The sequence below is a fragment of the Protomyctophum bolini genome, assembly GCF_963924005.1.
Source record: "Protomyctophum bolini genome assembly, chromosome: 4".
In the NCBI taxonomy this organism is placed as follows: Eukaryota; Metazoa; Chordata; class Actinopteri; order Myctophiformes; family Myctophidae; genus Protomyctophum; species Protomyctophum bolini.
The window spans coordinates 36,557,284-36,583,322 of NC_137865.1; the positions used below are offsets into that span (position 1 = coordinate 36,557,284).

Below are 26,039 nucleotides of genomic sequence, written 5' to 3' on the forward strand. Positions count from 1 at the left end.
TTTATTTGCGATGTCGTGCAGAAGTGCTACACTACCTCACAGCACTAAAGTGTAACAGCAACGCACGTCTCTGATTGGTGGAGGTTGCTCTCACCATGGAAATGTTTACTGAGTGAGTTACTGCCAGCGCTGAACTTTATATGATTACTTCCTTTTCTGACATGATACGTTTTTAAAGGACAATTCCAGACAATAATATTATGGAATAATAACTAATACTTTTAGTAATGTCCTCGGAATTGTCGTCCATGTATGGATAATAATAATCTAACACGTATTGCGTGTTGTGATTGGCTGGAAGGTGTGTCATTCTGTGCTCTGATTGGCTGAGCATCGCACAATGGGTGTGCCACAGGAGACACCCGTTATCTAATATATTATTGTAATCTTCATGCGCACACACGGTTATGGAACCCAAAGTCACTAGCTAACCACTGCACTACACACTGCACTCACACGGCAGTGTCGTCATGGACTTACCCTCCGCGTCGTTCCAGATCTATCTCCTCATGTCGCGCCGATCGCCGAGCCTCAACACCACCCGTGGACCAATGCTCATTGCATTGCCACCAAAGTCACCTCCCATCCACACTCACGCCGACAATACATTTCTTTACAACAAACACTATCGCCAAAAGCACCCACACCCATGCACGCACACACTCACACACACACACGGGCCACGGAACACACGGAAGCCCACAAAAATGCCATTCAACACGCTACTTACACACACTACAACTCGCTTACAATTCGCGGACCTGGCAAAACTGCATCCCGTGATTCCCCTCTTTCCATTGGCTCCGCCGCCACGTCTATGCAAACAAGCCTGCAAACCCTGACTTTCTACAGCCTACTTACACACACTACCACTCGCTTACAATACACAGACCTGGCAACACTACATGCCGTCTTTCCATTGGCTCCGCCGCCACCACGTGCCCCACGAGTTGCCACCGGAAGTTACACACCACACACACACTCACGAACGCACACAATTGTAACACTAATAACAACAATAACAATAATATAAACAGTACAGTACAGTACAGTACAGTACAGTACAGTACAGTACAGTACAGTACAGTACAGTACAGTACAGTACAGTACAGTACAGTACAGTACAGTATCCATGTAATAATAATAACAATACTAATAATAACAATAACAATACAACAACAACAACAACAACAATAACAACACTAATAACAGTACAGTACAGTACAGTACAGTACAGTACAGTACAGTACAGTACAGTACAGTACAGTACAGTACAGTACAGTACAGTACAGTACAGTACAGTACAGAGAGGGAGATAGAGAGTGGGGGAGAGAGGTATCATATCCCTGAACGGATATGGACTAGTACAAATACCACAAGTAACATATAGCACACTCTAGCCATATAGATCAGGGGTTCCCAAACTTTTTTGGACCAGGTACCCCTTTTGGGGTAGATATTTTTCCAGGTACCCTCTCATCCTCGCAACACGGATAACAATATATTTACAACCACAAGCAGTGTTTCCTGCAGGAAAAAGCTTTGGCATGGTGCTGGGCACAGGCCGCAATTTAGATTAATTAATGAATTAATTTGATTCATTAATTAATAAGATTAATACATTAAGATTAATTTGTATTATTGCTCTTGTATTGCTATTGGAGACACTGGGGGGACACTGGGGGACACTGGGCAGGCACTGCGGAGGCACTGGGGAGACACTGGGGAGGCACTCAGGGGCACACTGGGGAGGCACTGGGAAGGCACTCGGGGGGCACACTGGGGAGGCACTGGGGAGACACTGGGGAGGCACTGGGGAGGCACTGGGAAGGCACTCAGGGGGACACTGTCTAAATGTAGACGTCTAAATGTATACGTCTAAATGTAGACGTCTAAATGTAGACGTCTAAATGTAAGTTTGGGAACCACTGCTTTAAACACTAACACTTTATGAACATGAACAAAATAGATGGGTCCCCCCTGGAACTCCCTCAGGTACCCCTGGGGGTCCCCGGACCCCACTTTGGGAACCACTGGTCTAAATGTATACAGACGTCTAAATGTAGACGTCTAAATGTAGACGTCTAAATGTAAGTTTGGGAACCACTGCTTTAAACACTTTAGCACTTTATGAACATGAACAAAATAGATGGGTCCCCCCTGGAACTCCCTCAGGTACCCCTGGGGGTCCCCGGACCCCACTTTGGGAACCACTGGTCTAAATGTATACAGACGTCTAAATGTAGACGTCTAAATGTAGACGTCTAAATGTGTACGTCTTCTCTTATGGGGGTCCCTGGCATATCTTTTCAAATGGGGGTCCACGGGCTAAGTAGTGTCAATTTGGGGGTCCTTGACATGAAAAAGTTTGGGAACCACTGCTTTAAACACTTTAGCACTTTATGAACATGAACAAAATAGATGGGTCCCCCCTGGAACTCCCTCAGGTACCCCTGGGGGTCCCCGGACCCCACTTTGGGAACCACTGATATAGATGACTATATATAACTAATGTTATGATAAGGAATATAAGCACAATGGAGTTCACAGACATAGCGACACACAACCACCTCACATTCACCAACAATGCAGGACAAACACACTTGTTGCCCCACAACCCCAGATGGCTGCATGAAGTCTTCCTGTTTACAGTAGTTGCCTGAACAGATGCTGCTGTATCTCTTTACTGTATTCAAGCATCTGTCTGTCTGTCTGTACCTTAGCGGTACGCAAATATGTAATTCTTTCCCCCCAAAGATACAGTATGTCATGAGGAAAACCTGAGATATCTGTTTCCATTAGGAGAGATGGAAAATAACTTGTATACTTGAAAGTTCACAAAAATTAGCCAATCTACGTAAGGAAGCTTTGCCGATTCCCCTCACATTTTCCCCATAGACATTTCAAAAAGTAGTAAAACACTTTTTTGTTGTTTTTCTTCTTTCTAATTATTTGTTCGGCCCAAAAAAATGTGTTTATTGTCATGAGTTGTTACCTGCCAAGTTGGCTTTGTCCGAGGCTTTAATGGTCTTTAAATAAATACTGTTTGAAACGTCTATGAGGAAAATTAATGGGGAATTATTTCCTGGTGCCCTCGTCGTTCTGAAAGGGGACGGGACTACGATGCATAGAGCGCTGTTGTATTGCATCTGATCGATTGGATCTGGATTGCATGCGTGTTTATTATAATGTTTTATCTCTTGGTGTAATAATAACCTATCATGGTAAGTGGCAGCGGAACCAAAACGATGGCGACTTGTAAAATAGCAACAGTGTTGTACATTTGAATCAGGCTCAAGATACAGTCTTCATCATAGCCATAACTGTCATGGAGAAGTCTCTCTATGAGAGCGAATCAATTTAGGCTATAATTTGACAGGTTCAACTTTAACAAGCTTCCTCATCATCCCCAGCCACCTGTCACATTAGGAGCTCGACATTTATGCCTGACACTTGTGCCAGCTGACGTTTACAACGTTGAGCCCAGTGTTCGTCAACTGATTTTTTTTCTTCACTTTTTTCACTGACAAAAACTATATAAAAAGCTGCGATGACTAAAACTATGACAAAACATATTGACAATTTTGTCTACAAATAAAAAACTAGACTAAAATGTCAGGGAGGGACTAGTGGAGAAGAGATTGAGTAGACTTTAAAGACAAGCCATTTTATATTTAGCATTGGTTGAGCCTCTCAATGTGGACGAGCTATGCATGAAGGGCATTGTCATACAAGAGATTGTACTTTGTAATTTGTACTTTTGAATACCTGAGTACAACATATATATTGCTCACTACGCACTGCTCATGTTAGAGTAACTTGCCCTCGACATAAAGCAGTATATCCATCTTTCCAAATGCCCTGAAGATGGATTGCCATGCACAGACGTATCCTCGCATAGCCTGACAATATCACTGCGTGGATATTTGGTCTCGTGCTTTGTTAGGAGTCTTTCCAAGGGGCACTTACATAAACATTTAAAACAGACTATTGGTTAGGCCTACAGCCCATCAGAGCAGCAGACGAGTTCCAGGTGAATTTGGTTGGTTCTTCACTACTGCGGAGGGATGAAATCCTTCCACAATTGAGCAAGAAAAAGTCTGTATTTTTGCAAGAAGAGTAAGCTTTGAAGTCCTGCCCATTTGGCCTCTGTTTTACACAAACATTGTTGAGCAAAATAAAAATCCTTTTGCACACCTACCTATACGGAGACAGACATGTGCGTCGGGAGTAATGAACTTGAATAGGAGTCCCGCACACTGTCTTCACTTACAATGTTTTAAATTTAACTCATATTGACTGCCAGAGTTAAAACATCGTCTATAGCTGCCCTTGCCATCCATTCCGGGCACTTTCAACTAATCTTTGAGCAATCATAGAATATTATTCTTAACGATCACTTTGAAAGACGCGGTAGAGTTGGAGGAATATAAAAACTGTGTCGCCATGATAATCTGCTCCATCGTTCATCATGGGCAGTTGAAGGTAGCTTGTTTTCACTCACAGCCAGAAAGAAAGAAGTCTATTCATGCCGAAACTGTAAATTGTAAACCTCATCATTGGCAGTCAGTGAGTGGTCAAGAATGACACAATATTATGGTCACTAGGACCTTCATCAGACATGTTCTTAAAATGCTGAAGTTCTGATCAGATCCATGAAAATAAGTCTAAAACGCTTTCTTTCAGCTGGGAGTGGTCAAGGAACATCACATTATGAATTACCCTTTTTATCTCATGGAGTGAGCAATAAGCAGAGTGAGCGATAAGCTTTATATTTCATCATGTCATCCACTGAGAGAAGAAAATGGGACCAATAAAGATGATGGAGGTCACACACAGTAAAATCCTCTTAGTGTTCATTCATGAATTTGTAACTCATCGATGGATTTTACATTTGTAACTCCGAGAGAATGCAGATGGATTTTACATTTGTAACTCATAGTGTGTACACATGAATTTTAGAGTGTTTTGACAATGTTTGACAATGTTTCTTGTCAATCTGACAAAAAACATTGTCAAAATGGCTCCCATGCATCAATCTTGAAGGAGAATTCCGTTTTCTTACCTTAATCTGATATTGTTATGTTATATCCTAGAACGAGAGGTGGAGGTGAAACATGACAACTCCATCCCGAGCGCACCACAGCTCTGAGCGTGTGCGGTGGACACGGTGGAAAGACAGAAGAACATTATGAAAGACAGATGTCTGCAAAACAATTATAAAAAAGAAATCAAGCTATTAGAATAAGCGTAACGTCAAACCCAGTGTGTACCCAAGGCCACAGTGCCCTCGGGACAAAGTTATGTCATGTTTCACCTGTACCACTCGTTATTGGATATAATAACATCAGAGTAAGGTAAGAAAATGGTTAGTCCTGGAATTCTCCTTTAACCCATTTAGACCTGAGGACGATTCTACAAATTTCTAAATGATGATAGTTTTCAGAAAAAAACAAATTTTCTGTATTAGTGAAACTATTTCATGTCAAGGACCCCCAGAATTATATACAGATACTTTGCCGTGAACCCCAATCTCAAAATATGTTGTTCCACTTCCAGGGGACCCCCCAGAAGCAAAGATTAGAGTTAAAAACGTTCTGAAAGAATATATATTCAACGATTCGCACAAAACTTTCACGATTAAAAATAGCAGATCTACAAGCTTGTATGAGCTTGTAGATCTGCCATTTTCCAATAGTTAAAGTATAACAAGTCTTACCATGTCCATGTATCATATTCATGTCTTATGACTTAACTTAAGACTTGGAGGTGTGGCCAATGCTATTTGGCTGTTTTGAGTGGCCAAACAGCATTGGCCACGCCTTCAGGTCTTAAGTTAAGTCATAAGACCTGGAACTTAAGACACAAAATAGGTCCCACTGTGTCTATGAATGGCCTGCACTATGTGTGCTCGTTGCATGCTTGTCCCCGTCTGGTCCTACGTCCACTGAGCATGTGTGTGTGCATGTGTGTGTGTGTGTGTGTGTGCATGTGTGTGTGTGTGTGTGTGTGTGTGTGTGTGTGTGTGTGTGTGTGTGTGTGTGTGTGTGTGTGTGTGCGTGTGCGCGTGTGTGTGTGTGTGTGTGTGTGTGTGTGTGTGTGTGTGTGCGTGCGTGCGTGTGTGCGTGTGTGTGCGCGTGTGTGTGTGCGTGTGTGTGTGTGTCTTGGTCCTGTAGTATTAGTTGTAGTACTGAGTTGCCTCTTCTTGTCTGTTGCTCTTTCCGCTGTCTCCTTGCTGCAGAAAAGGACAGTGGGAGGAGCCTAACCCTGCCCAAGGCACTCCCCCAGAGTCGAGCTCCTCCTCCTCCTCCTCCGACCCCTCAGTCCCGATCCCTGTCTCCTCCTCTTCGTCCGACCACATCACCACCTCCTCCATCATCACCTCTCCCTCTGCCCCACCCTGTAGCAACACATCCTCCACCTTTCCTGCCACCGCTATGCCCCCCACTGTGGTGCCACCATCTGTGAGTCCCCCCACCCCTTCCTCCCCCCCTCCCACCACCACCACCACTGCACCTCCCTCCTCCAAAAACATCAAGAAGAAGTTTGGCGACTTCTTCGCCTTCAAGAGGGCCGGTCGGGCCGGCCGGGCCGCCAAGGCCGGAGCGGGTGGCGAGGCGGGAGGAGGAGGCGGAGGAGGCGAAGGGGTGAAGGTCAAAAGGACCTCCATCGCAGACCTCATCCGGCCGCTCCGCGAGGCCAAAGAGAGGGAGAGGGAAAAGGAGAGGGAGAGGGAGAGGGAGAAGGAGAGAGGGTCAAGGTTAGTGGAGGATGTTAACCTTTGTAACGATGCCGCCGTCACAGAAGGAACCGTCGCCACCGACGGCCGTCTCCGGGGCGACGACAGGAGGGACAAGATGGTGCCGGCGGCCACGACGACAGTAACCACGACGACGCCTCCCAGTGAGGCGGCCACACCCCCCTCCCCCACCACCACCCCTGGCCTCACCGCCGCAGCCTCGAACCCGGAGGAGAAGGGAGTGACCTCACTTCCCGTGCGTCCGGGCCTGCACACCCCTGTTTCGGCGGCCACGGAGATGGCGCCGTCAATGGAGCAAGAGAAGAGCCGGACGCTGGAGAAGGAGAAGGAGCGAGGGAAGAAGGGAGGAGGGACGCCAGACGGAGAGAGGAGGCTGAAGGTCAGCAGGAGGTCACTGAGGGAGGGCAAGAGTCAGAGTCTCATCCTGCTGACCGGCCTGGAGCCTGAGGACAAGGACAGCGCACACGGCAAGGTAAATTAATTCACGCATAATCCTTCTGTACATACGAAAACAACAGAGCTTCTTAAATCGGTACAGTTACGGCCGAGCTACACCAGGCTTTTCAGCGTGCGGTTACGCGTATAAGGGATACGCACACACACGCACACGCACTTATAGATCCAGTCCTATTTTAAGTGCGCGTGTGTGTAAACGCTCGCTGAAAAGCCTGGCGTAGCTCGCCCATTAAGAAGCAGAAGTTAAACTATCAATCTGGTCACTGGTGTCCGTGAGGTCAGATTCTACATCTGTAATTATGCAGATCTAGGTGATGATCCAGTGTTCTCCATGACACAGTGTACAGGGTTTGATGAGCGTGTCACGAGGCGTGACTGACGGATGCGAGATGCAGGTTTTTATAGTAAACTGCGACCTATACAGTCGCAATGAATACACACATCCTCGTTCTGTACATTAATATGCATTCAATGCTGATGTACAGATACAGGATATTATATATACTAGTCCTTACCTGTTGTATGGACAATTTCCCCCCATAAATATATTTAATTGCTCTTCATTTTAACTTGTATAATATATTTGTATACACACAGATGTAACAAATATACGTGGAGACATTTGAAAGGTGAAGATGCCTGTGGAGCCCCCCATTGAATGGCATTTGTATGTCTGTTAACCCATTCTGACCTGAGATCAGATTCATACGAGGTTTCCACTGGACACACACTGGTCTGATTAACCCATTCTGACCTGAGATCAGATTCTAAAAATGTCAGTCGTTCTTCGATTTTTCAAAAATAGCAGACCTACAAGCTCGTAGCGCGCCACTCGGTGGCGCGCTATGAGCTTGTAGATCTGCTATTTTTCAATAGCTAAAGCATAACATGATGCCAGCACCAAAATGGGTTCCCGTTCAGAATGGGTTAAATGTGAGAGTGTAAATGGGTCAATTGTATATGCTGTCTCTGAGTTACATGAGACCCCCATTACTATTGTAAAAGCAATGTTAATTGAACTGTGAGAGGGTACAGTAAATGAGTTCATTTGGTGTGGTTCCATTGGGTTCTTTATAATTATAATGTAGCTGGGGACATGGGGGCAGTGCCGGTTCTAGGCCTTTAGTGGCCCCAAGCAACATAATATGATGTGCCCCCCCCTGCCCTGCCACGCCGGGGGGTGTCCGGGGGGTTGCTAGCACCCCCGGGTCCAGAAAAATCTGTACATTTGCCAATCTGGTGCACTTTGAGATCAAAATTAAGAAGCTAGGTGGGGGCCACATGTGGCCAGTAGCCCATGTAAGGGATAGGGGATACATTAAAAAAAAGAAAAAAAATCTTCTCCCTGTGACGTGGCCCCCTCAGTGGTTGTGGCCCCAAGCGACCGCTTGGTTCGCCTATGCCTAGAACCGGCCCTGCATGGGGGAACTCCCCCCATGCATTACCGTAAACTATGATGTATCTCATTCTCCACACACACACACACACACACACACACACACACACACACACACACACACATGCTTACACACACGTGCGTTGTGAAAGTAGCGAAACACACACACACGCACGTGGCGAAAGTACACACACACAAACACACACACACATGTGCATTGCGAAAGTAGCGAGACACACACACACACACACGTGCGTTGCGAAAGTAGCGAGACACGCACACACGCACGCGTGGCGAAACGAAAGTACACACACACGTGCGTTGCGAAAGTAGGCTATAGCTGCGTGCATGTAGCTCATGTGTACGGCACGGCGAAGGAGGTGGTAGAGGAGGGAGCGGACAGTGCGGTGTCGAAACAGATGTTGCGCGGAAAACTGTGTCCCAGTATTAATCAGTGTCCTCCCAAAATGCAATTCACTTGTGACACTGGTGACACGTGATTTCCGGGGAGAGGAGTTTTGCTGGGGGTACTGCGCCCTGGGTGCGTTTTCGCATTTTTAATTCAATAATAAATTCATTATTAATCATGAATGTGTCAAATCAAAAAAAGGGCTTCGTTAAGACCTCCATATTATTATGGTCAATGCCTATGTGAAAAGTGGGAGTGATTGGTGCAGGCAGTGTGGAGCTATGACAGTGTTTCTGACACACAGACAGACACACAGACATTGGCTGAATTATAGTATGATGATGATGATGATGATTATAGTATGATGATGATATGATATGATATGATGATGATGATATGATATGATATGATGATGATGATGATGATATGATGATATATTCATATATGAGTAGTACCCCGGCCCACAAAGGGGTAGAGTGGCCGGTAGAGCGGCCGTTCGATCCCGGGCTCCCTCAGAGTTTTAGTGTCCTTGAGCAAGACACTGAACCCCTAAAATTGCTGCCGATATGCAGGTTGGTGCCTTGCATGGTTTCCTCCGCCATCGGTGTATGAATGTGTGTGTGGGTGGGTGTGTGAACGGCTGAATGTAATGCACAATCTATGTAAAGCGCCTTGGATAAAAGCGCTATATAAATGCACCATTTAACATTTTATATGGCAGTACAGTAAAAAAAAGAAGAAAAAAAAAAAGCATGACACACTTTGGCCCGGTTTCCCAAAGGACACATGGTGTAAGAAGTATGGTGTTGCACATGCTCAGATGACTTCTAGGCCGCACACAGAAGCCTGTGAACATTTCATGCATAGATGTGCCACGTAATGGTAGGCCTCATGTGATGGAACCGAGTCCGGTTCCTCAATGTTGGATCTGGTTAATTCCTCTCGATTCTCCTCTGGTTCCGGATCCCCCCCCCCCCCCCACCCTACTATTGAAGCAGGAGGTCTCTCCACGGTTAAAATCAATCATTGTCTTGAGGACGCGGTCGGTGGAGAGCTGAAGGAGCGGATATGGCGGTGTGGTGCAGAGAGCCGGAAGCAGATTGACTCTAAATGCTCTCCGATAAAAATGAGCCACGCGCTGCATTCATTATTCAAGAAGGGCTTTACTTGGAACATTTATCATCACCCAGTTGAAGTACAGCTGAATGTGACTATATGTGAATTTAGTTTACTGTGTACAGTACATGTATGGTACTGTGAAACTGGGCCAACCGTCAGCTTTATAGTACACTGTATGTGTATATAATGCATGCGTGCGTGTGTGCGTGCGTGCGTGCAACTGACTGACTACATACATGATGATATTTATGCCTATATACAGATATAACCAGCTTTTCCACCGCGGAGGAAAGTCTGGTATTCTCGCTAGACATGCTACGAGTTAGAATAAAAGATACCAACATACCAAATGATTTTTATACCAAGAGAAACTAAATTATTATTATACCAAACTAAACACCTTTTAAACCAGGGGATTCATTTCGGAGGTGCACTAGCTGCGCCGGAGTTTCCGGTCGTTGGTTCCGGCCGCCTGATGTTGCAAAGTTATTTCTGCTCTGACCGGATCAGAAACTCCAAAATGGACCCAGGCCGGCCTAGCAGTCCAGGCTCGTAATGCAACATGTCGGGTCAGGCACCCAGAACTTGAGGCAAGTAAATTGACTCTATGGGAGCCAACCCAGGGCAAAGCCAGGAGGGGAAAGAAGCGTACCACCTATGTACCTTCCTGTCTGTTTCTACTTCCTCTATCAATAAATTCCAAAAGCCTCAAAAATATCTTAAAAAGAAAATAAACTCTAAAATGGTATTGATCCCGCCAGGGTAATGCAGAAGGCAGATAACGCTAACTGGGAGTGACTGAATGGATGTGATGCTACTGCATGCGTGCCTTGTGTACAGTATGTGCTCTGACTTTATGTTTGTGCATTTCCAGAAGTATGCATCCGAGAGCGCGTCTAGTTTTGAGCAGAGACTTCAGGTGATGCTGCACAGAATGGGCGTGGCCAAAACCCCACCTGCTGACACAAAGACCAGCCAAATAGGACAGGTGTGTATGTGTTTCCACAGATGTAATGTCACATAGCATGTCTCTGCATTTCATTTATGCACGTGTTATTGTGTTCATAAATACTGTACTATTTAGGTTCCCCTTCCCACTGCCCTTCTCAGGGGTCCATGTCTGTTTTTTATAAGCGACTTTGTTATTCTGTACAGTTGTTTGTAAATATTGGTGGTTGCGGCTTGCGTTTTTTGCAACAGATTGATGTATGCTTGTTGTATGAGACTTATTGACTGATGCAAGCTCACAATGCATTTCCAATGGGAGTCACATGATTTGACACAACATTTGTGTTGTATGAAAGGGTTGGGGGCAGTCGAAACTCAGCCGAAAGCTGCAACAAATGTTCTGTCAAACCATGTGACTTCCATTGGAAATGCATTGGGGCAAGATGTAAACAAACCCTTTGTTTACATGCATCAATGTTGTATGCTAGATGCAAAGGTGTGAGTCAGGCCTAAGAGTACAGCTACCTGAAAAGGCATGCTGCTGGGAGAACAGTGACATCTAGTGAGCATTCTTTTTTTTGCCAGAACATCTCTCTTTTCTCTCTGAGACCCCCTTTCCACCGGGTTCAGTTATTTTTGGTTCTTATTCCATGAGCTCCATGAGCTCCACAATTGGTGGGAAAAACTAGACCTATATTAAATTGTTTATAGGATCAATACAAGTAAATGAATACATGAGAAGCCTTCCACAGTAGTAGCTTTTTCATATTTTCTATTATTTTGCATATTTTCCTTCATAATGCCTCATTTGCATATTTAAAGTTATAATTTTAAATCATTGTCTTCCTGTAAGTAATCAATTGGGTAAGTGTAATGGTGATAACAATCTAATATAGGTATAGTTTTGCACACTCAATTCATAATTAACGTTCCAATTTTGGAGCTCTGGCTCATGGACTAAGAACCAAAAATAACTGAACCAGTTCCCATTGGGAACCAACCGGTGTAAAAGTGGCCTCAGTGCAGTGTTCGGTCATACAATCAATCAGAAGAATTATTATATAAAACAAATATCCACGACATTGAATCAAACAGATCCTAACTTTTCTTCTTCAGCTGTGTGACTGTTGTGTTGCTGTGAGATGCCAATTAAAACCTGGTCCGCCACACCTACACAGTCTTGCAAAATGGTCTAAAACAGAAAAGATGTATTTTTAACTGTTTACTAATAATTCATTTTTGAGCGGCGCTATAGCCCCTCCTATGCACAGCTTTGTGTGTATGTCCGTATGAGCACAGAATGTGTTTGTATAGCATAATAGCACAGAATCGGATGATTTGATTGGCTGAGCACGGAATGTGATGTATGATGATGTATGATGATAAGACTGACTTCACACGAGTGTGATGTTTTTACTTAGATCTTTTGTGGATGCCTAATGAGATACACAACTGATATCAGGTATACAATTTTGAGGGGCAAGCCCCTCAAATATTCTACCGAATTGGTTCAAATTCAGAGTTGGAAATTGTGTGTAATTTGTATGCTATTTTGGAAAAACTTTGACCATATTCATGTTGCACCAGATCTAAGGGACACATATTTAGTAAAAGCACAGTCAATTATAAGATTGTATTTTAATAATTCTTTGGAATATCTTTCCTCTCCCAAAATTTGTCACTACCGAAACATAGACTTTTCCCTTTGAATAAAGGGATACTTATTTTACTCTATTATTATTTTTTAATTCCCCCCCTGTACGGACCATTTTTCTAAAATAATGTAGGTGGTTCCACAATTAAATAAATTAAAATTGATATCTTAAGACATTTTCTTATGTTGAATTATTAAGATTAATCAAAATCTAAAGGCTATATATTAGTAAGCCATGGCTGTAATGTTCAAACAGTAAACAGCTATAGTAGCTACAAGACATTTGCTGTTAATATGATTATACTGTACATAACAGCTGTGCAGATATTCACACCTAAGACAAAGTGGATTTTTAGTGGATTATACCTTCGAGTTTTAATTCTCTGACTTATCATTAAGAGGAAATTGTTAAGGAACCACAAACGTTAATATTCTAAAGGATCCCTGTGGCAGTCGGGCATAGACTACAAGGCCCAGGATCATAGGCGGCGGGTGAGTTTTACCTTTGGGTAGGCTATAGAATTGCGTTTGGGGGGGGACTCTCGCGGCCGAGCGAAGCGAGGCCGCCGCCGCGGATTTATTTATTTATTTATTTCCCAGATGGTCTAAAAATGAGTTATTTAGCATACTTTTACCAATGAATTAGCCTATACACAGACAACGACTTTTGGACGTCTTTTTCTCAAGTCTCGAGTCAGTCAGTACTCAGTGTAGATTACCCGGCGGTGTTGCTGCCCCTCCGGGAGTCGCGGCTCATGGCTCTACAGACGGCACAGAGACAGCAGTCACTCCGCTGAACGTGTCAGTGTTGCTGCAGTGGTGTGAACTGTGAACCGTGCAGCCTAGGCACTGGTGCTGCTGAGTTCTGACACAGCCGACTCACAGCGTCTTCTTCTGAATTAGGCTACTTTATATTTGCATTGAAAAATACATTTTGCTGTTTCCCAAAACAAACCAGCGCGCGGCCGCGCGCTACTCTTTGCTACAAAGCGACTGGAAGGACGAGGTTTACAGACATACCAATAGTAGTGAATCATATGCTGTATAGTGTATAGCCTATCCGATCAGCGATCACCAGGGGGCAGCGACAACACACACACAATAGCCTTCTATAATGCTGCGCACATATATTATATATATTTAAAAAAATATCCAGCATAATTTTTGGGAAGGCTAAGCCTTCCCTAGCCTTATGCACCCGCCGCCTATGCCCAGGATGCATTGCCTGTATATGTACTTACCGCAGGAAGTTTACAAGACTTTAAAGATGGAGTGCCGTGATTCTTTTCCACCCTAAAACATCATCATCAGGTCTTATTGTTATATAAGGAGGTAACATTTTTTTCAAAAAGATACAGTATTTGTTCAAATGTTTTTATGTGGGCACGCCCACCAGTTCATTAAGTATGCCTGGTTTGCCTGGTGGGTGGTGATGGGTGGTGATCCACCTCAACTGAAGCCGCACCCACAGCTGTAGTTGTATAATAAATGGGGAGGGGTTAGGGGAGGGGCTGATAGTGTGATGTCTCTATATTACTGTTTATTTCATTGGCCCGTTTGACTGTCAAGGGTTCAGTCTCCAGGAAGAAACCCTAAATACAAAGTTAATACACCATTGCACATAAAAACGACTCCAGGGTGTCTAATGAAGTACTGTTACCTCATAGAAACTGGAAAAATACAAAAATTGTGGCACTCCCTCTTTAAGGCCCTCATTTATCAATCAAGTGTAAAATCTGCCACAGATTCGAGTGCAGGTTTCGTAGTACACCCACGTCGCCACGGCATTTATAAAGTGATCGCAAACAGCTGATCCTTCCTTAATTTCGTTCTGACGTTAATAAATGTGACGGCTGAAATCTATCTGGCACGCCCTATGAAATCAAGCCTCGCCCTCGTTTTTGCGACTGAACACATGTTTACGACCTGTGGGAACCATGGAAACCATGGAAAAAAGGTTTCTCCCGTGCCTTGCCCGCCTCACGCACCTCTCTCTCACACACACACACACACACACACACACACACACACACACACACACACACACACACACGCAGAAGCACACGCAACTTGCAAGCCCACTGGTGTCTTGTTAAATAAAGAACGAACACCTGCATGAATTAAATAAAGTTGTAGGCCTACCCTGTCTGTTTTCCTCTCACCTCGCTTGCTTTGCTGTCATGTCCACGCATGCACGCATATACATGACACATCGACATCGCATCGCCATGAATGGAATTAGTTTGTAGGCTGGCCTATATTAATTTTACCCATTCGTGCGCAGTGCACGGCGAAGGCGTGATACTGCGCACTGCTGTGATATTAAAGTCCTGTGGGTGACATGCCTGCATGAGAGATAGGCTATCATGTCGTCAAGGCAGCTCACAATCAACGTTTATGTAGTGATTTGATCATTGATGAACGAATCATAAACATATGGATGAAGGCTTGCCGCTTGCGCTGGTATCAAGGTTCAAGGTTCAAGGTTCAAGTTTATTTAGTGTCCCCGAAGGGCAAATTGGGTTGCAGCATAGACAGTACATTAAACAGTACAAATAAACAAACAAACAGTTCACATAGCAGATACCAGAGTACAGAGGCGCACACAACCGTTAAAGTGCAGGCGTTTAAAGTGCTATGCGATAGGTCATAAAAGTGCGTGTGCATAGACATAGGCACGAGATAATACAGTAAAAAGTAAAAAGTGAAAGTGCTCATCATAAGGTTATATCCTCGATCTACCCACAGCAGCATTCAGTGTGTGAATAGAGACCGGGACAAAGGAATGTTTGTGCCTGTTTTTTGTGGCACATGGGGCTCGCAAACGAAGGCCGGATGGGAGAAGGATGTACTCTCCGTATAGTGGGTGAGCAGCATCAGATCGGATACACAGAGCTTTGTTAATTACCTGTTTCTTAAAGATCTGGTCTAGGCCGTTCATTTGTGAGCCAATTATTTTTGAGGCCACTTTTACAATTCTCCCTAGGGAATTTTTGTCTCTGATGCAGAGATTACCATACCAACAGATAATGCGTGTTGGCGACGCACGCCGCGGTCCCGTCCTCCCGACCCCCGAAAATGATCTCGCTTTTATCTGAACTGTCAAAACTGTCTAAGCACTTATAAATGGTGAATGATTAAGCCCCTTACGCCTATAGCCTGCTAGTACTTACTACAAATAGGCAAGCTGTATTGTATGCTTGTCATTGTCACTTGGAAATAAAGGCGTGCAGTCCATTCATGCCTTTAAAAAAATAATAATATCATAATCGCATATGCCGCATCACCGCGTCCGCATGCGCTCCAAAATCATCTCACAAGTGCGCTCGCATAACAAGTGTTTGATTAAGCACAAACTAATACATTGTAAACATGTTATATTGTTTTTAATTGCGCGATTTTAATTACTTGTAAAGTTGGAAATCTCTCTTTTGTTTTTTACATACACATACCGTTTTATATTAACATTTTAGGAGTGAAAACATATGTTTAGATGCCTGTGACAGTGTCAGCAGTTCAGACAATGCTGCTCCGCTTGTGTAAGACAGAAAAAAAATGCGTACGCCAGCTGAGAAGCAAACGTCGATTTTGTACGTTGTCACGTTCAATTTCAAGCTTTGGCGGAAATGGTAAATGTCAAAAATGTCGGCAATTTCGGCGTGCACCCATATTTTGGCGTACGCACGGTTGATAAATGAGGGCCTAAGAGTGTGGGACCAACACTCTTAAAGAGGGAGTCACTATTTAATTAAAATTAAGTCAAGGCTTCTTTACCGAGCTGTGATGATAAGGCTGTACATTTTAGTGTTTAAATCTATGATAGGAAACTATGTCTGCACTGGGCTATGAATCTTTTTTTTTTTTCTTTTTCTTTTTACATTGTTGGAGAACATGCAGCATGTTGGCTTGTGATTCCCTAGCCTAGAAGAGCACAATATTCTCTCATAATCTTGTTGGTATAATAACTTTTTCCTCTCTATCTGTAGAATAAAGAGGAAGAGCTGAGAAAGGCCAACTCTGAGGGTAAGATAGCTGAGTGTGTGTGACTGTGTGTGACTGTGTGTGTGTGTGTGTGTGTGTGTGTGTGTGTGTGTGTGTGTGTGTGTGTGTGTGTGACTGTGTGACTGTGTGACTGTGTGACTGTGTGTGTCCTGTGCTCCTCTGTCTCTCCCTGCTGTTTCGTCAGAGGAGGTCACTGCTGCAATCCACAGGGGGAAAAGTGTGTAAAGTATAGCCTCTCGTCCATGTCTCTACGACAAGTCCCCTGAGTGTCTCCCTCTCTAAGAATGACCTGATCCTGATCCGGACACATCTCAGATCTTATTGTTCTCAAAATAATAATAATAAATAATAATACTAATAATAATACTAATACTACTACTACTACTACTACTACTACTAATAATAATAATCCTACAATAATTGTGCCACGTCTCTGTGTGTCTGCGTGCGTGTGTGTGTGTGTGTGTGTGTGTGTGTGTGTGTGTGTGTGTGTACGGTTGTAATGCACATAACTCCACAACCGTTTGCCCCACGACTTCACATTCGACACACGCAATCCACAATTTCATTTTTATAGCGCTTTTTTCCAATTGCTCAAAGTGCTTAACAATGGTTCATTCATTCATACATTGGGAGATGAAGCGGCGAACAGTCGACGCCAGCATCCTCACTTCCCACATTCACACACCAATGGTGGAAAGCTCACACCGACCGACTCATTGGAGGAGGCAATGTAGGCCTCAGGCCTGAGGCCTGAGTCCTACCATTGTGTGGCACATCTATACACGGAATGTCTATGTTCACAGACGTATGTGTGCGGCCTAGAGAGCATCTGAGCATGTGCAACACCATACCTCTTACACCATGTGTCCTATGGGAAACCGGGCCCTTATCTCTCTCTCTCTCTCTCTCTCTCTTTCTCTCTAGGTGCTATCCTGGACAAACCTCAACCACCTCCCACATTTCTGAAGCCCAGAACCATGTCCAGCTCATCAGGTACAGTGTATATACTATGTACTTACTTACCCCGATCACTTAATCTCCAAAATATACAAGTAGGATTGAAAATGTAGCAATTTGCAGCTTAATAACCATCCACCCTCTCTCTTTCTTGCATGCACCCACCACCGCAATGCTGGTCTCTTACCCTTCCTCCACTCTCTTTTCTTTCTTTGTCCCTCTCTCGTACTCCTACTTCTCTCCCTGGTTCTTTTCTCACCTCAGACACCAGGCGTCCCATGCGAGCTGTGGAGCCGCTCCGCTCGGATCCTGCCCTCCTCCACCCCAAACCGGTGGTTCCCGAGCGGCCCGTGGGGCCCCTGCCCCCTAAACCCGTCATCGCTGCCAAGCCCTGCCTCCCCACCCCGGCTGCACCCCCCGGGGGAGGAGGAGGTCAGACCACCGCACCTCCCTCCCAGCATGCTTCTCAATCCCAGCACCTTTCCGGCAGCTCCGCTACTCGTACCACCCAAGGTTAGAATCATTTGGGATTTTGTTTAATCTTGTTTTTCTTTTAGTTTTAGTTCGTTTTGAATATCCCCCCCCCCCCCCCCAGTTTTAATGCGTTTTATAGTGGATTTGCTAGTTTTTATTAGTTTTTATTTTTGAAAATGCTGATACTATTAGTTCGTTATTATTATTATTGGTTATTCTTTTTTAATATTTGAGTTATTTGACAGGTGCAGGATTGAATAGGTATTAGGCGAAGTATTGTGTAATAAAAACGTAACACTTACAAATTCATTCAGATTATAGATTATAGTATTTAGTTAATGTTTGTTAACTATAATAACCTTGGTACCACCTGCCCTGCAGGGCTCCTCGTCCTGGATAGGAGGCCGGGGGAGATGGAGGACTCCAAAACACAGACGCTGGTGAGTTTGTTTGGGGAGGTTTCTTCACATAAATGTCTTCTTTTGGACAAAGTTGAGAAAGTCTCATATAGACATTTAAAGGACAACTTTTCAACCAATCTTCATATAATAGGTCCTCACTAATAATCATAATAAAATGGCACAATCTTTTTTACTCAGTCTGTGTCTCATACAGTAGGAGGGCTGTGGGCAGTTTAGAAACTCGTCACAGACTGAGTAGAAAAAAATTGTGCCATTTTATCATGATTATTAGAGAGGACCTATTATATGAAGATAGGTTGAAAAGTGGTGAAGTGGTCCTTTAAAAGTTTTGTTTGTTTGTTTGTTATGCATTTGGATAATGCCCACTCGGCCTACCGAGGCTTCTATCTTTGCGTTTCCCCGTCGAGGGTCTTTCCTTTGGAGTTCTCCCTTTCCAGAATGAGGGTCTCTGATGTTTGTCATGTGTTATTCTTTGTTATATGCTATAAAGACCTTTCAGACTTGTTCAAAAAGATCACCTGCCTACCGCTGTTTTTCGTTGGCTATTGTACATGAAGGTTTTGTTTAAAAATATATATTTTCTCATCCAACCCGTAGAATGGAAGCCACGAGGAGCATGTGGCCCGGCAGGTAGCGGTGCAGAAGGACAGACCTGGTGGTCCGACCTCAGCTCCATCCCCGGCGCGCAGAGACCCCCCACCGGCCCCCTCGCCACGGAGAGGTCCCAGCGCACAGGGCCGCTCTGAGAGAGCACACTCAGTCACTGATGGTAGGTCACAGTGCACACTCAGTCACTGATGGTAGGTCACAGTGCACACTCAGTCACTGACGGTAGGTCCCAGTGCACACTCAGTCACTGATGGTAGGTCCCAGTGCACACTCAGTCACTGATGGTAGGTCACAGTGCACACTCAGTCACTGATGGTAGGTCACAGTGCACACTCAGTCACTGATGGTAGGTCCCAGTGCACACTCAGTCACTGATGGTAGGTCACAGTGCACACTCAGTCACTGATGGTTGGTCACAGTGCACACTCAGTCGCTGATGGTAGGTCACAGTGCACACTCAGTCACTGATGGTAGGTCCCAGTGCACACTCAGTCACTGATGGTAGGTCACAGTGCACACTCAGTCACTGATGGTAGGTCACAGTGCACACTCAGTCACTGATGGTAGGTCACAGTGCACACTCAGTCACTGATGGTAGGTCACAGTGCACACTCAGTCGCTGATGGTAGGTCACAGTGCACAGTCAGTCACTGATGGTAGGTCCCAGTGCACACTCAGTCACTGATGGTAGGTCACAGTGCACACTCAGTCACTGATGGTAGGTCACAGTGCACACTCAGTCACTGACGGTAGGTCACAGTGCACACTCAGTCACTGATGGTAGATTACAGTGCACACTCAGTCACTGATAGTAGGTCACAGTGCACACTCAGTCACTGATAGTAGGTCACAGTGCACAATCTGATGCTGGATCTGCTATACGGAATTTGGGTCTCCTCCCACCGAGTGGAAACTGTTGTACGACCAAGCTGGGAAAGCAACAGCTGTAGGCCTACCTATTTGAAATGGTCTTGCACTGGGCCCTGCAAACTGCGGGTTCCATTGTTAATCCGGGCCTGAGGAGAGATAACAGAGCAAACGTTTATCAAAATAACAATTCTTCTACATTCTCAATTACAATTAAGTAATGCAGATGTTTAACAATTTAACTCTTGAGAGTGTTACACTGTGTGTGTGTGTGTGTGTGTGTGTGTGTGTGTGTGTGTGTGTGTGTGTGTGTGTGTGTGTGCTGCCCCAGAGAGTCTTCCTAAACCCCGCCCACGCATGAAACCCCTCCCACAACGGCGAGCAGTGTCAGTCCACGAAGACGCTCTCACGATGACACAAGGTGAGGACAATGTGCGTGCGTGCGTGTATATAAGTGAGTGAACGAGTTTGAGATGTTTGAGATGAGACATCATATCTGTGTAGATACTCTCTCCTTTATTCTCTCTCTCTCACTCAGAGCTGAAGGCAGTGCTAGAGAGGTCGCCACTCCGTCACCGCGGCAACAGAGGTGATCTGTCCACCTGCACTGAAGACACGCCCACAGGAGAGGACACGCCCACAGGAGAGAACACAGTGGAGATGGTAGACAGAGGTCTGTCTGTCTGTCTGTCTGTCTGTCTGTCTGTCTGTCTGTCTGTCTGTCTGTCTGTCTGTCTGTCTGTCTGTCTGTCTGTCTGTCTGTTTGTTTGTCTGTTCAATTCAGCGATCCCCAACCTGTGTGCCAGTGGGCCCCCAAATAATTGGCAAGTTAGTTAGTTACTGCGAGAGTGATAAAAAGAATGACATAAAATAGTATGTTCTTTCACATTCTTTCTTTAAAATTTTGAATTCATTACATTTTTTCGTTTCAGATAAATGTGAACTTAAGAGTATACTACTTGACTAAGCCGGCACACCGTCGATCGATTGATGATTAATTAAAATAAAATGCATGCAATAAAAATGCATGCAACCAACCCATTGCTGCTTGGCTACTTTATAATTTTCAAGTGGGCCTGCCCTTAATCCAGAACAGGTTGGGGAACCCCTTCTCTAAATAAAGGTTCCTAGGGACTGCAGTGGCTCAGGAGGTAGACTGGTCGCTTGGTTCCCAGTTCGAACCCGGGCTCCCCAAGAGTTAGTGTCGAAGTGTCCTTGAGCAAGACCGACACTAAACGCATAATTGCTCACGATGAGCAGGTTTGTGCCTTGCATGGTTTCCTCCGCCATCGGCGTGTGAATGATTTACAATCATTGTAAATCGCCTTGGATATATAAATGCTTATAAAAGTGCACCATTTACCATTTATGCTCCTTTCTTGTTGCCTCCCTCAAACACCCAGCAGACGAAGCACAGCAGAGCAGGAGCTCCAAGAAAGAGGACGAGGAAGAGAGGGAGAACATGGAAGAGAATAAGATGGAGAAAAAGAGGACAGGTCATGGAGTAACAACAACGGTCAATGAAGCAGCTCCAGCAGCAGCTGTGGAGATGCCCAGCGTAGAGGCAGCGGAACCTGAGCCCTCCGCCTCGGCCATCCCCCCTCCCGCCCTGTCACTTCTTAGGCCAGCAGCAGCGGCAGCAGCGGCAGCACCGGGCTCCGAAAAAGCCCAGTCACCCCAACAAGAGAAGTCTCCTCCGGGGCCACCAAGCACAGCCACGACTCTGTCTCACGCCGTCGTAGACAAATCTCATGTGACCCACCACCACCACCACGTGTCCCAAGAGAAGACCCCAAGCACAACCCCAGCCAGCACGGCAGACGTCGGAGAAAGCACACGGGAGGAAGAGGAGGAGGTGGAGGGGGGCGAGACGGTCTCCAAACGGCACACAGAGAAGGCAGAACCGCCAGACCAAAGAACTGAAACCCTCCTCTTCAAATGACACACCCACACCGTTAAAGGACCACTTCACCACTTCTCAACCTATCTTCATATAATTATTGGTCCTCACTAATGTTCATGATAAAATGCTACAATTTTTTTCTACTTGGTCTGTGTCTCATAGGAGGGCTGTGTCCAGTTCAGAAACCCGTCCACCAGTGACATCATCGAAGGGGAAATCCAAGCTAATAGAAACGGCAGGCTTTCTATTCCTGAAAAGTTGCACTGTGATAATGGAAGCCATCGTTCTCACGATAATACAAATCTAAATGTTTTTAAAACAAAATCTACAAAAATCTGCCTAACGATGTCACTGGTGGACGGGTTTCTGAACTGCCCACATCACTCCTATGAGACACAGACACAAAGTTTTTTTTTTATCATGAACATTAGTGAGGACCAATTACTGTATATGAAGATATTTTGAAAAGTGGTGAAGTGGTCCGTTAAGGAGAGAGACCTGTAAGGAGGGGAGGCAAAGGAGGGGTTCATCAGTGACATCGGCCGAATCAAAGCCTGGCTGGGACTGTATACAGACTGCGTGTCGGCATGTTTCGCTCGCTTTGAAAACAAAGAAAACATTAGACAGATGTTTGAGAATTATTTACTGCGCACGTGTGTCGTACACAGGCTCAACAAGGATGAATCATTTTCATTGTGATAGGCGTCATGCGTGTTTCTTGACCAAACAACAGTGGTGGAAAAAGTACTTGCATGTTTTACTCAAGTAAAAGTACCAATACTGCAATATAGAAATAAAAGTCCCAATTAAACAAAAAAGGTTAAAGTATCAAAATATACTTAAAGTGCCAAAAGTAAAAGTAGTCAGTAGTAAAAAATGTTCCGGTTTTGTAATAATAATTAAAAAGTAACTAACTTTCCAAATAATTGTAGTGGAGTAATGGCACAATATTTACCTCTGTAGTGGAGTAGAAGTAAAAGTACTGACATTTTGAAATACTACTTGAAGTAGCCTCCCTCAAAATTGGACTTAAGTACAGTACTTAAGTAAATGTACTTAGTTACTTTCCACCATGGGACCAAACAGCACGTGACTCACGTGATAGAGGTGCACTTAATGTTGAAACTGAACATCACGGCTTGTTATAAACCCATTTAGACCTTAGGCCGATTCTACAAAATGTCTTCTAAATCACGACAGTTTTCTGAAAAACCTATGTTTCTATGTCAGTGGTTCTCAAACAATTCCATGTCAAGGACCCCCAGAATTATATGTAATTGGCCACCGGACCCCCATCTGAATGAATGTTGTTCCAGGGACCCCCAGAAGCAAAGATTTGAGTAAATAAAAACATTCGCTCTGAAAGTACATTCAAATCTGCGCCTCATTTTCACGCTTTTTCAAAGAATACAGATCTACAAGCTATAGTGCCGCACTAAGAGCTTGTAAATCTGCTATTTTTTCAATAGCTAAAGTATAACATAATCCTTAAAACACCAAAAGGGGTTCCCGTCCTGAATGGGTTAAATACATTACGGAGGGTTATTTATGATTAATCATGAGACACAATGGTAAATAAGTTCTGTCATGAAACGATCTGTGACACTTAAAGGAGAATTTCGGAGTAGCCGTTTTTTTAAAACTTCTTTCTGTTATTGTATCCATTAACCAGTGGTACAGGCACAAAGGAAAACGTGCACGGCGTTTTAGTCTAAATCGATTATTTTTATCGCTTGATGATTATTTTTTGTTTTGTTTTGTTTACATGTGTCATAAACAGAGTTATTGTCCCAAATTGGCTTCCGTCTATGGCGAGCGGCCGATAGACCCCTCCTACCTGCTCAGAGCTACAGCATGCTAGAGAAGGACTTTTTTATTTTTCACACATTGGTTAATGGATATACTATCATCAGATTACTCTAAGAAAACAGCTACTCCGGAATTCTCCTTTAAACTATGAATAAGAAATGGTTAATGCATGTACCTTGACGGTGATCGCTGTGTAGGAATATCGTAACCATCGCCCGGTTCTGAAGTGTATGTTCAGAAGACAGACAGTGAAGTTCATAATTATGCCGATTCATTGAGCATTGCATATTTAATGCCCCATTGCTATTCCACACCTGTGTACATGTTCCATGGACAATGTTTAAAGAGACACGTTCTTGTCAGCGTCATGTTTTAAAAAGGGGGAAGTTGTTGAATTTTGTTCATAAAGAAACTGATGATTCCCGGATTGTCTTTTTGTGACACCTTTTTAACTTTCTTGGAACATCAGTAAGACTGAAAACAAACATTTTTGGGCCACAAATCGATATATGGTACGATTATGATTATGAATCACGTTGATAATGTGCCAAGGGGAAAACTAGGCAATGGCACTGAAAACGCCCCAAAATGGAAACAGTAAAACTGAGCCAGTAATTAATATTTATGAATGAATTTAAATCATGTGATGGTCTCTCAAGCCCTTCTTTCATGAACCCTCCCAGTAATTCTTGAGACCTTGTGTTGAAAACACGCAGAGATTTGAAAATGACACAATCTTTGTCAGAGAGTATCATCAGTTTTTGTGTCCCTGTGATGTCGAAGACCAGACTTTCCTCCTCTTTCTAGGTGAGAGTTTATTTTCTACTGTCTATCATTGCACGCCAGCCATGAATATGTACAAATACATACATAAAGTAACAAAAAAAGCTGAAATTATGAGCAAAATGTTTAAAAAGAGAGTATAAATCCAAATACTTGTTAATAATTATTAAAAATTGATTGAGATGTGTTGTATGCTTTGTGGTGTTGGGGTTTTAGTTCTGTGTGTGGGTTGGCAGTGTTGATTTCGTCCGACTAAAACTATGACGAAAAATGTTTGTCGACTACCTTTTTTCACTGACGAAAACGATAAGAATTCCGGTTTACTTCCTGTCTATGAGCTAGCAGTGTTTCCGGTTGCCTTCAAAATAAGATGTCTTTTTTTAAAAAGACATACATTTCTTCATGCATGTCAAATTGGGGGTCTGTGAAATTAAACTGGTTTGAATTTGTACGGCTCTAGCAGAGGCTAGCTGTAAAAATTCTCAACCCGTTTAATTTCATTTGAAAAAAATGGAGAAAAAAAATCCGCAATTTCCCCAATTTCCATTTCTGCAATTACCATTTCCGCAATTTCCGCAATTCCGCAATTTGACAAAAACGATGGGTTATAGCCCATGTTTTTTGAAATTTTGAAAAAAAAAGTTATCCTCGTTTCTCATCATTTTGGACCATTGGCTATAGCCCATATCGTACGGCATACTATAGCGCGCCGTTTTTCATCATTTTTGAGGATTTGAAAAAAATGACGAAATGACAAAAACGATGGGTTATAGCCCATGTTTTTTGAAATTTTGAAAAAAAAAGTTAGCCTCGTTTCTCATCATTTTGGACCGTGGGCTATAGCCCATATCATACGGCATACTATAGCGTGCAGTTTTTCATCATTTTTGAGGATTTGAAAAAAATGACGAAATGACAAAAACGATGGGTTATAGCCCATGTTTTTTGAAATTTTGAAAAAAAAAGTTAGCCTCGTTTCTCATCATTTTGGACCGTGGGCTATAGCCCATATCGTACGGCATACTATAGCGCGCCGTTTTTCATCATTTTTGAGGATTTGAAAAAAATGACGAAATGACAAAAACGATGGGTTATAGCCCATGTTTTTTGAAATTTTGAAAAAAAAAGTTAGCCTCGTTTCTCATCATTTTGGACCGTGGGCTATAGCCCATATCGTACGGCATACTATAGCGCGCCGTTTTTCATCATTTTTGAGGATTTGAAAAAAATGACGAAATGACAAAAACGATGGGTTATAGCCCATGTTTTTTGAAAATTTGAAAAAAAAAGTTAGCCTCGTTTCTCATCATTTTGGACTGTGGGCTATAGCCCATATCGTACGGCATACTATAGCGCGCCGTTTTTCATCATTTTTGAGGATTTGAAAAAAATGACGAAATGACAAAAACGATGGGTTATAGCCCATGTTTTTTGAAATTTTGAAAAAAAAAGTTAGCCTCGTTTCTCA

At 43.8% G+C, this 26,039-nt stretch overlaps 1 protein-coding gene across 3 annotated transcripts in view; it reads left to right on the forward strand.

Annotated features, from left to right (window-relative positions):
• carmil2 (capping protein regulator and myosin 1 linker 2) overlaps positions 1–24,701 on the forward strand; it is an 88,770-nt gene extending 64,069 nt beyond the window's left edge. For 2 of the 3 annotated variants that reach the window (XM_080761704.1, XM_080761706.1), the window contains 10 exons: positions 6,242–7,232; positions 11,015–11,128; positions 16,729–16,765; positions 17,672–17,740; positions 17,969–18,217; positions 18,560–18,618; positions 19,198–19,369; positions 20,408–20,497; positions 20,615–20,749; positions 21,480–24,701. In XM_080761704.1, the coding sequence (XP_080617830.1) occupies positions 6,242–7,232; positions 11,015–11,128; positions 16,729–16,765; positions 17,672–17,740; positions 17,969–18,217; positions 18,560–18,618; positions 19,198–19,369; positions 20,408–20,497; positions 20,615–20,749; positions 21,480–22,018 (2,455 nt within the window). In that variant the 3' untranslated portion in view covers positions 22,019–24,701. The remainder of the gene's footprint in view (positions 1–6,241; positions 7,233–11,014; positions 11,129–16,728; positions 16,766–17,671; positions 17,741–17,968; positions 18,218–18,559; positions 18,619–19,197; positions 19,370–20,407; positions 20,498–20,614; positions 20,750–21,479) is intronic. The other variant, XM_080761705.1, reaches the window with a different exon arrangement.
• The last annotated feature ends 1,338 nt before the right edge of the window (positions 24,702–26,039 follow it).